The sequence below is a fragment of the Somniosus microcephalus genome, chromosome 12 (genome assembly GCF_052327205.1).
Source record: "Somniosus microcephalus isolate GS21.2 chromosome 12, FLI_Smic_1.0, whole genome shotgun sequence".
NCBI classification, from domain to species: Eukaryota; Metazoa; Chordata; class Chondrichthyes; order Squaliformes; family Somniosidae; genus Somniosus; species Somniosus microcephalus.
Window position 1 is genome coordinate 199,267,149 of NC_140998.1, and position 12,196 is coordinate 199,279,344.

General features: G+C 45.2%; 1 protein-coding gene across 1 annotated transcript in view; it reads right to left on the reverse strand.

Moving 5' to 3' along the window:
* Positions 1–11,696, reverse strand: part of g6fl (g6f-like) — a 29,868-nt gene extending 18,172 nt beyond the window's left edge. Inside the window, exons 1-3 of the mRNA XM_086002413.1 lie at positions 11,638–11,696; positions 8,381–8,737; positions 6,165–6,470 (exon numbers count right to left, since the gene is read on the reverse strand). Of these exons, the coding sequence (XP_085858539.1) occupies positions 6,165–6,470; positions 8,381–8,737; positions 11,638–11,689 (715 nt within the window). The 5' untranslated portion in view covers positions 11,690–11,696. The remainder of the gene's footprint in view (positions 1–6,164; positions 6,471–8,380; positions 8,738–11,637) is intronic.
* Positions 11,697–12,196: the final 500 nt, after the last annotated feature.

Sequence of the window (12,196 nt, forward strand, 5' to 3'; positions counted from 1 at the left end):
GTAGGGAATTCCATAGATTCACCACCCTCTGAGTGAAGAAATTTCTCCACATCTCAGTCCTAATTGGCCGACCCCTTATTCTGAGATTGTGACCCCTGGTTCTAGGCTCTCCAGCCCAGGGAATCATCCTCCCTGCATCTACCCTGTCAAGCCGTGTAAGAATTTTGTATGTTTCAATGAGATCACCTCTCATTCTTCTAAACTCTAGAGAATATATGCCAAGTGTACTCAATCTCTCCTCATAGGACAATCCCCCCATCCGAAGAACCAGTCTGGTGAACCTTCGTTGCTCTCAATCTATGGCAAATATATCCTTCCTTAGATAAGGAGACCAAAACTGTACACAATACTCCAGGTGTGGTCTCACCAGGCCCTGTATCATTGTAGTAAGACATCTTTACTCTTACACTCAAATCCTCTTGTAATAGAGGCCAACATTCCATTTGCTTTCCGAATTGCTTGCTGTACCTGCATGTTAACTTTCGTGTACAAGGACACCCAGGTCCCTCTGAACACCAACATTTCCCAATCTCTCACCAATTAAAGAAAAACTCTGCTTTTCTATACTTCCTACCATAACCAACTCACCTCTCATACCTATGTAGTTTGCCTTGTTTAGATTTAAGACCCTAGTTTTGGATTTAACTAAATCACTTTCAAACTGAATATAAAATTTTATCATATTATGGTCACTCTTCCCTAAATGCCCCTTTATTATAAGGTTATTAATTGACCCTTTCTGATTGCACAATACTAGATCGAAAATAGCCTGTTCCCTATTTTCTACTGATCTAGAAAACTATCTTGAATACATTCCATGAAATCGTCCTCCACACTATTAATACAAATTTGGTTTACCCAGTCTATATGTAGACCAAAGTCCCCCATGATCACTTTATTACCCTTGCTACATGCACCTCTAATTTCCTGATTTATACTCTGCCCTACATTATAACTACTGTTTGGGGGTCTATAAACAAATCCCACCAATGTTTTCTGTTCCATGCTGTTTCTTAGCTGCTCCCAAACAGTGTCTACTTCTTGATTTTCGGAGCTAAGGTCCATTCCCTCGACTGTCTTTAAAGCATCATTTATTATCAGGGATACCCCTCCTCCTTTTCCATTTTGCCTATCTCTTCTAAAAAGTAGGTATGCTAGAATAGTAGTTACCAACCTTAGCCACTTTGCAAACACGGAGTGCAGCTTGGAACAGATTGTAAACCTGCGAGTTTGGTGAGTAAGGGAGTGAATCTTAAAGGTTAATCTCTTTTTTTATATAAAATCTAGTCTTTACTGCTTGCAATTAGCATTTACTTTAAATTTAGATTTACTGTTTCAAGTTTTAAGATTCTTCCAGGCTTGGGCAGGGCTAAGCAAGCTCTGTGCTGGAGAGCAGGTGAGAGTAGTTAATTAATTAACTGGTCTAATCTGGTTATGTAACTGCCAGAGAGATCACCTTTTAAAATCTCAGCAGTATAAATAAGGGAGGCTAGAGTGCAGTTTGCCACGGAGTGCAGCTTGGAACAGATTTTTAACCTGTGAGTTTGGTGAGTAAGGGAGTTCAGGGAGGGAGGTGCTCCTTTCATTTTCTACCTTTGTCAGCTTCTAGCAGAGCAGGAGATAAAAACCTGCAAACCAGCGGGAGTTCGGCTCTGTGATGCCCCCTTCATATCTACTAATTTTACTTCTTTTGTCAGGATTTCTGGTCCTGCTTTTTATGTCAAACTTGAAGATGTCTCTGTGACTGGTAATAATGAGAATTGACTAGGGTAGATGTTAGTCTTGGCCGTTTTATGGGCCCAGACTAGGCGTTGCACTAGAGGCGTGAATCCAATCAGAGTGGCCTGATTTCAGCCTGAAATTTGGACTCCATCACGTAAATTTTCCAGGTGTGCTGGGGTTAATTTTCAGTGTGGGCAATGGTGTAAAACGGGCCCATTACCCACCCATTATACACCACGCTTGATTGTATTTACCATTAAAGTCAATGAAAGGGGAAATTAGGCGAGTTGTAGAATGGGCGGTGAATTCAATACTAATCCTTTTACACCATCGCCCAAGTTTAGTGTTATCCCAGTGAATGCAAACCCCTGTTAACTGCAAATCACCTCAGTCTCTTCACTCAGCTCTACCCAGGTGCAATTATCTACGAGACAGCAAGAAGCAAACAGCAATTGCGGATTTCATAAGAGAAGTTTCACCTTTTGTTCCAGTCCATGAATTATCTGTAATGAGAGACATTGGTGCACGTAATGCAGAAAGTAACATCAAATTTGGATGAGGAATGAAATTTCAGGAAAATGGGCACCCGTGATGAAAATTGACACTATACTGATTAAAGCTATTTGTTTTCCATACACCCCAAAATGGTTGAAGCGTGCCCTTCAGTGAGGACCTGGTCTACATGTGACGCCAGTCCTACACTATGTGGTTGGCTCCTACTGCCCACAGGTCACCCACGGATGGGCAATAGATAGTACCATCCTCATCTCAAGACTTGAGAGGCGATTCTATCTAATATTACTCCATTTTGCTTTACAGGCTGAAGCAGAATCACTAGGCAGCTGATTTCAGGATTTCCCGTACCCACAGACAAGCTGATAATTATGGGATCTCACGGGCTGAGAGATTGCAGTCTGCTGTGGTCACAGTGGGTCACAATTTATGTCAAGTTGTTTTCCTGCTGGTGTTTACAAAGTCTAACTAGGAACAGGTGTCACAGCTGTGTCTCTGGATATTTAAGGTTACTTTTAAGGTGACTTTTGTTACCTATATTTTTCTCTGAAAACACACTCACTCAGGACAAGTAACAGCAGATTTCACAAAGCTCAGCACCTTGAAAAATTAAGAGGAGCAAATTTTTTTTTTTTTTGTATTTTCACATCTCACACTCTTCCCACGGGGCGGTTAGTCCCAGATAGTGAGTTTTATGGGCTATCACAACGCAGATAATGTGGGGTGGGAGGGAGGGGGGTATCCACATCTACAAGACATGAGAATCCCGCTGGATGTCAACTCAGAATTCAAAAACCAGAGCTGGAATCTTGACTCTCCAGGAATGTTGGGAGTTGGGTTCAAACCCTACAATTTCGGTATTAGACCTGACTTTGGCACCATTCAGACTAATTCTCATTCCAGCAGTTCTTTCCATTGCATTGACAGTTTAAAAGAAAAGAGGGCTGGGCCAGATTTATTTCCTCCCATCATTCCCTCGCCCGGCCTTATAAGAACATAAGAAATACGAGCAGGAGTAGGACATTTGGCCCCTCGAGCCTGCTCTGGCATTCAAAAAGATCATGGCTGATCTTCTACCTCATCTCCACTTTCCCGCACTATCCCCATATCCCTTGATTCTATTAATATTCAAAAATCTTTCAATCTCTGTCTTGAATATACTCAATGACTGAGCCTCCACAGCCCTCTGGGGTAGAGAATTCCAAAGATTCACCACCCTCTAAGTGAAGAAATTTGACTCATCTCAGTCCTAAATGGCCGATCCCTTATTCTGAGACTCTGACCACTGTGTCTAGACTCTCCAGCCAGGGGAAACATCCTCCCTGCATCTACCCTGTCAAGCCCTGTAAGAATTATATATATTTCAATGAGGTCACCTCTCATTCTTCTGAACTCTAGAGAATATAGGCCTAGTCTACTCAATCTCTCCTCATCGGACAATGCCCCCATCCCAGGAACCAGCCTGGTGAACCTTCGTTGCATTCAATCTATGGCAAGTATACCCTTCCTTAGGTAAGGAGACCAAAACTATGCACAATACTCCAGGTGTGGTTTCACCAGGGCCCTATATAATTGCTGTAAGACGTTTTTACTCTTACACTCAAATCATCTTGTAATAAAGGCCAACATTCCATTTGCTTTCCTAATTGCTTGCTGTACCTGCATTTTAACTTTCGTGTACAAGGACACCCAGGTCCCTCTAAACACCAACATTTCCCAATCTCTCACCATTTTAAAAACTGCTCTGCATTTCTATATTTCCTACTATAGTCAACTTGTCTCTCATACCTACGTAGTTTGCTTTGTTTATATTTAAGACCCTAGTTTCAGATTTAACTAAGTCACTTTCAAACTCAATATAAAATTCTATCATATGGTCACTCTTCCCTAAAGGTCCCTTTACCACAAGGTTATTAATTAACCCTTTCTCATGGCACAATACCAGATCTAAATAAGCCTGCTTCCTCAAAATCCTGATCTAGAAAACTATCTTGCATACATTCCACAAATTGGTCCTCCGCTATTAATACAAATTTGGGTTGTCCAGCCTATATGTAGATCAACGTCCCTCATGACCACTGTATTACCCTTGTTACATGCACCTCTAATTTCCTGATTTATACTCTGCTCTACATTACAACCAATGTTTAGGGGCCTAGAAACAACTCCCACCAATGTTTTCTGCCGGTTGCTTTTTAATAGCTCTACCCAATCTGATTCTCCTTCTTGATTTTCGGAGCTAAGATCCTTTCTCTCTACTGTCTTTATCCCATCCTTTATTATCAGGGCTACCCCTCCACCTTTTCCATTTAACCTATCCCTTCTAAAGGTTAATTATGCTGGAATATTTAGTTCTCAACTTTGGCTACTTTGCAACCGTGTCTCCGTTATGGCTATTAGATCAAACCTGTTCATTTCTATCTGCGCTATTAATTGATCTATTTTGTTGTGAATGCTTCACACATTCAGATATAATGCCTTTAGCTTTAACTTATTTCTATTTTTCCCTGATGTCACCGTAGTCACTGATGCCTTATTAGCTTTGTTACGCACTCTATCCCTTCCTGACCCACTCTGCTTATATTTACTGGAAACTCTACTCTTCGAGAGTCTTGACATTTCTCTCGCTGCTTTTAAATTTACTCTTTCCTTAATTCCCCCCCCCCCTGCACCTCCTTCATTTCTTTAAAGCCCTGTCTAATGCCCCAGTTATTCGGTTCACCAGGACACTGGTCCCAGCCCAGTTTAAGTGGAGCCCGTCCCAACGGAACAACTCCCTCTTTCCCCAGTAACTGGTCATGTCTAAAGGGACTTTTCTATAGTAGAAATTCCCGCTTTCCTGACTGGTCCTTTTCTGCTCCCTTTTTATTTTTAACACCTACACACAGTTCCTCTGGCAAATTTCGTGAATGGAATAACCTGCTCACTGCAAATCACCTCAACATTTTCACTCTGCTCTCTGCAGGTGCAATGAGCTGCACAACAGCAAGAAGCAAAAAGGAAACGTGGATTTCATGGAAGAAAATGATCACCTGATGTTCCTGTAGGTGGATTGTATGTAGTGAGAGAGGTTGGTGCAGTTCCTACAAAACATAGGAAAACATTAATATGAGTAAACCAATTTGTACAAAATAGACACTGGGGCTGAAAATTGACACCAAACTAATGAAAGCTCTCCATACATGATGAAAACCCAAATGATTGACTCATGTCCTTCAGGGAAGGACCTACATGTGACTCCAGTTCCTCACTAGGTGGTTGAATCTTACTGCCTTGGGGTAACTAGGAATGGGCAATAAACACACTCTTACCAGCGTCATCTGCATCCCAAGAACAGACTGAAACAAATACACAAACATTGGTTTCTGGAGATAGGGATTGGAATTTTTAGATTTGAAACCATTTTAAGTAAAGTTCCAAAGTGTCCAGTAGAGGTTAGAACGTGCTCAGGCTCTACAATCTCAGAACACTTCAGCATAAAACAGCTCATGTTACATTTCGGGCAGGAAACTCATTAGTTGATATTACTCTGCCAAATAATTAGACTAAGGGGTTGACCTATTGAAATCGAACAAGAGAATGAGTACCTTCAACAGCTCCACCATGTTCCAGCCTCCTGGTAACATTCTAGGAGTCATCACTGACCAGAAGCTTAAACAGACCACTGTGGATCTAGGAGGGGGGCAGAGGCTGGGTTCTCTGTGGTGATTTGGATCACCTCCTGACTCCTCGAAGCTGTTTCGCCCTCCTCATTGCTCATGTTCTGAGTGCAATGGAATACTCACCAGGCGGCCGAATGTACTCGGAGAGCTCAGCGCCACGCAGGACAGAGCAGGCTGCCAACTTCACTTTTCTATTAGTGAAACTGAGGAGATAATGATATCAATCATCGCGGGCAAATGGAAGGATTGTTTGAGATGCGGGCTAACCTGATATCTCCAAGAGATGGCTGTAAGAGCAAAACTTTCCATTCTTCAATCTTACGGTATATGTGTAGTGTCCCGCATCGGGGAGTTGAAAATTGCTGATGTTTAAACTTCTGAAATCGAACTTGTGCCACTTGTCTTTAGAGATCAGCGATTTGTTCAGTTTCCACTGGATTTCATTCCCTTTCGCAGTTACTCGGGTATTTTCAATGCCCCAATTGATACTGTTGAAATATGACGGGTCGGACATCTCACAGGTCAGATTTACGGAGCTTCCCAGGGGAATCGGGCCGGCTGGGATCACAGACACTGTGGGAAGAGGATAACCGGTTAAACTGACAAAAGACACCATAGATTAAATTATGGCCTAGAACTGCATTCGCGGCCGAATACTTGGGCACAGGGTCAGGCGCACATGCTGCACACGTCATGTCACATAGTCCCAGGCACCACCTTAAATTCCTGCTCGAAACTCATTAAAATGATACACGTGCCGCCAGCCCTTCCCCCGCTGTGCAGTGGCATTTTTCCTGTTTCGGGTTAGGTCCGGAAATCGGGTGTGTCTCCCGACCCTTAACGGGAGACAGCAACTCTTAAAGGGGAGGTGCACTTTGTCTACAGACAGCGGGAAACGTTGTCAGAGGGATAACATTGCTGCAAGTGATCCGGTTAGGGCCTCAAGGTTCTCCAATGTCACGTTGGTGGCATTAATGCAGACAGTGGATGGGAGGAGGGACATCCTGTTCCCGAAACACCTCCACCGCCAGTGAGGAGAGTGAGGCAAGGAACGTTCATCCCAGTACATGGCTGCCACACTGAAAGACATTCAATGACCTCAGGAGAGTTGTCAAGGTAGCGATACTGCTCTTTCTCCCTGCTCACAGCTCTACCACTAACAAGATCATTATTCAAAATACTCACAATACAACCACCCCGCTTCCCTTCACTCTCCTGAAAACAATGCACCGAACCTCTTTGGCTCCTTCTCCTCATACTCACCACTATTACACAGTGCAGAATCACTATTCTATCAAGACAGGAACAAAGTCTAAACAGGTAGGCCCATCGGGCCTTGGACCTCATTAATGTCAGACCAATGTGCTGCAGGCACATGCTGGGCGTCCAGAGGCAGCTCGCCGGTGAAGACCAGGTTCGGGAATCCGTGCCTTGGTCGAGGTTCAGGGGTCTGGGCTTTTGTCGGGGATTGAAGCTGGGGTCAGAGGTCTGGGTTTGGGACGGTGTTCGGTGCTCTGTGAACATGGCCTGTTTCAAATGTCGGCGATTGGGGCCGGAGTGTAGAATCGGGGATGGGGCATGGGTCGGGGTTCGGGTTCACAGCCATGGTTGGGGTTCGACGATAGAGGTCTGGGCCATGGATCAGGGATTGATCTGAGTCAGGGATCAGGGCCTGGATCTAGGATGTAGGGAATCATGGTCAGTTTCTCGGGATCAGCGGGTCGGGTTCAGAAAGGGGGAGTCGAGAGGAGCGATTGGTTCCTTTCATATGGGGTCTTACATTAGTTAGCTTCTTTGTTTCAGGCAATCCTAGAGCTGGTTTCCAAGAGTGCCTCTGGAGAGAGGCCTGGCTGCCTCCTGGTAAACCAATCTTACAGAAGGGGCCTCAAATTAGCAAATGCAAAGAGTCTAACGCCTGTTTCAGGCAAGGGCAAAGGATGCTTCTCGCCTGTTCTTACCCAATATGCCAGGCGGCGCACTTCCAGTCGCAAATGTACACACGCTTCCTGCCCGCCATACTGGAACCTTTGTAGACCGAGCCTGTGGGCTGGAAATTCATCTTAAACGACAGTGTATAATGTGTGGTAATGTATTGGCCGCCTGTTACACCCGCTGCCCGATATTCAGTTCCATTAAAGTCAATTTCTGCCAGAGTGAGTTTTGAGCAGAAGTGCTGTGGGAAAGTTCCGGAGATGGAACTCGTCTTCACCGGTTGAGAATTTACTGAGGGATTTCTTGTAGTTTTCACAATATAGAGAAATAAATTGCTGAGTGTTTACATTGAGGTTACAGAAAGGGTTTTAGAGGCGTACAATAACCTTGACTGGGGGAAAGCGACTGTTTTAATGCTAAGTTTTCCACGTAACAAATGGCAACAATTCTGGTATTTGATGAATCGATGTTTAACAGAACATTGGCGCAAATACAGAAAATGGTGAAACACTTCAGAGACTTTCATACACAAACTGTTTTCAGTAACTCACCATTAATCACTATGAGGCGGATTTCCATCCTTATGTTCTGGCGTTCACAATACAGAAAACAGTGGTAGTTTCCGGCATCTTCCATTGTTGGTGTGAAGAAAAGAGAGTAATTCCCCATCCCGAAACCATCAGTTTCAGCCAGTGTTATATGCGGGAACCACAGGGAGCTGCACTGACGGGTGCTGTCATCAATAGTACAAATTCTAGAGCCATTGTTTTCTGAGGCAGGTTCAAATGTCCATTGAACTTCATTAACACTAGCGTGAGGCCGGCTGAAACAAGGCAGCAAAACTGGACTAGACCCGTTCGAAAGCACCACTTCCGGAACATCTTTAGGATCTCCATCCGCAACGGTACCTGCACAGGGAGTAAAGTGTAATATTAAACTGGAGCAGACACAGCTGGATAAATATCCACATTTATCCTCAAACTCTGTTCCCTATCCACTGACTTCATCCCTCTGCCTGGCCACTGCCTGAGTCTGAATCTGACCATTCGAAACCTTGGCATCCTATTGGCCCCTGAACTGAGCTTCCCATGTCCTCTCCATCACCAAGACCGCCAACATCCACCTCCGTAACATCACCCCCTGTCTCATCTCATCAGCTGCTGAAATCCTCACCCATTCTTTTGTTACCTCCAGACCCGACTATTGCACTGCTCTCCCGGCCGGCCTCTAGTTCTCAGAAGATTTACAGCAGCCTATGTTATAGTAGAGGCGCTCAGCTCATCGATGTGACATCACTCTGTCCAATAATTAAAGAGTCTTTAGACAGTTAAAAATAAAAAGCAGAAAATATAATGGACGGATTAATGCCAAAGAAACAGGATAAACGTGAAGGTGTTAAATTTGACACAATAATTTGCAGCTTTGAAATTTCCCGCTGCTTTCCCAGCCCCGGTCCTTCCTTCCAGAGGGGCCTTTGCTTTGACTCTCTCACATATTTGGACCAATGCGCTGCCCCGCCGTTGAAGTGCAGTCCTTTAGATGGAAGGATCCAAATTTTGGGCAAATTTCACCTTTGACCACCCCCTCCACCCCATCCCAACCAACCCCCACACACCGGCATTGAGCGGATCCCAGTGTCTCCTCATCTGGTTTATTTCTTTAGTCGTTGCTCATTTAACCATCTTTTACACTTTGTGCTTCACTGTGAGCCTTTCAGCTGCTGAAAGCTGTGTCCTGTGTGGTCGGAGGACGTGGAACATAGAGGCTGACAGGAACTTGGTGTCTGGTCCCCTCCCCCAGCCCACTCTCGGTCAGATGTGTGCAAGCAGGTAAATGTTTGCAAACTAACGTCAGATTCAAAATGAATATTTTTCTTAGTAAAATGGACACGAAGTTATAATTCACTACATCTGAACAAATATTTTAATCTGCGCTATGCTGCAATGGCGAACGTGTTAACTCTGCCGAGGAAATGCCCCTGGCCGCTATGTTACCCCGATGCTGTCGTACTATTAATGTTGATGTGTGATCACATAACACGATTCCGCCTCGCATGAGAATAACGAGCCTGGGCTCGAACAAGGAAGCAGGAGTATTGGTGAAAATATTACATAGAATTACAAAGAATGCACAACAGAGAAACAGACCATTCGGCCCAAGCAGACCATCCCGGCAATCATGCTCCACTCGAGCCTGCTCCCTTCTTTCCTCATCTAAGCGTATCAACATATGCCTCTATTCCCTTATCACTCATATTCTTTTCTAGCCTCCCATTAAATGCATCTCTACTATTCACTTCAGCCACTCCCTGTGGTAGTGTGTTCCACATTCTCAACACTCTCTGGGTAAAGAAGTTACTTCCTTCAATCTATCTCAACACCATTTTTTCCTTTGTTCAGTAAATATTGCACAACCTCCCGGACACAGATCGCTTTGCACAACGTGCGGCCTTGTCCAACCTGAACTGAAATTTTTCAGCTCCCTCTACCTATGTCGGTATTTGAAGAATAAATTGCCCCGGTGTTTCATTGAACAAGACCCGGAACTGCAGCGACCCAATACAGAAACTGATGATAGCAGTATCACAGGGGCTCTGAAATTGTGTCTTGTGTTTTCTCTAATACTGTTTCTCTTTCTCACTGTTTGAACCACAGAATCTCGCCGAGCGAGAGCTGGTTCATCTTACGTGTGGACTGATGGCCATTTCTGTCATAATTTATGGTAGTTTACGCAGCTGATCCATTATTAACGATGCGGTTGTGTTAATAAACTTAGGCCTAGAAATTCAGTTTGGGGTGGCCAGCTCGCTTGCGCCCAGAAATTACCGCTGCGCGCGGAGCCACTTGAGCCCGCCGGAAATTCAGTTTCAGCGCCCCAAGTCGAAGCCGGCCGCAAATCAAGGGTTTCGGCGCCCCCGCTTGGGGCGCTGAAACTGAATATCGGCGCGCTAAGTGCCGCAGCGCCACCCGCTGCGGAGCGGCAGGCTGCGGTACTGCAGACCTTCCTCCCTCTCTTAAGGGGGAGGTGCCCGCAACAGCGCGATCACCGCTCGCTAGTGCCGGCAAATGAGCCCGGCACCACGGAGAAGTGCCGGGCTCCCGGAAAACAGCCGGCAATGCCGCGGGGGGGGGGGGTGGTGGAGGAGGCCGGGAAAGGAGGTGCAGGCAGGCGGCCGCCGAAAAAGCGGCCGGCCGCACCTCCGCCTTAACTCGCCCCACTACCGCATCAGGTAGGCCCCGTTTTCTGGTCGCTGTTTGCGGCCGCCGCGGAAGAGGCGGCTGCAACTCAATATGGCAGTCGGGCGGTAGCGGGGCACTGCGCACACCGATGATGTCATCAGCGGCGCAGCGCTACCGGCTAACGCCGCCATTACCGCACCGCTGAATAGCGGGGAAAGTTTAGCAAGTGGCGCAAAAGCCCTCTTTGGGCGAAAACTGGGCGCAAAGCCAACCGAATTTCTAGGCCTTAGTGAATAAGGAAAATGGCGGGGTCATGAAATGTTTGTACCTTGAGTTGTTTCCAAGGCTGCTTCTACACAGATCCTCAGCCTTATCAAGCAAGAGATATCGCCAGTTATTGTTAGGTTCAAAATAACTTCGGGATGAATTTGACAATTCTTGCTACGCGTTCGCCAACACTGAACGGAATATAAGCAAAGTCCACTTTGGAATGCAGCTACTGTTTTGAGACCCCAACACGGAAGTATTAGATCGATGGGGACAGATATATCCACACAAGCAACAGTGTTAGAGACTATGGTTATCAATACACAACTGAAAATAAAATTGAATTTGATTTTAAATCATACCTGGATTTAGAACGGCGAGTAGAAGGGAGACCTCGAGAATGGAACACTTCATACTTGCTGTTGTTGAGCTCAAACTAAACGCAGAGAACTGACCGAACGTGTCAGTTAGAAAAGAAAGAGGAAGCTCTCACTTCCTTTTGTTAAAAATAGAAATCAGGTGATTATTGGTTAGCATTTCATCAGTCACTAACTGGAACCCCATTGTTTCGACATCAAGACCTGGCTTCGCCATCAATAGGGATAGACAATATTCACACTGCTTAATTCCTAGATTATCACCGTCTCGAACAAGAATAAGCCCAACGACCATCCGGGCCCTCAACAGCACCAACATTGTCGAATGACCCAACAGCATCTTGAAAGACAACACCGCACAGAAGCTTAACTGTATCAAGTGTAACAACACAGTGACTAAAGAGCAGGGCAGAGGCTGGGTACTCTGCGATGATTGACTCCACTTTGCCACTCAAAGTCTCTCCAACATTTACAAAGCACAGTTTAGGAGCATGATGTATACTTCCCACTCATTTGATTAGGTTTAGCCCCCACAGCACACACA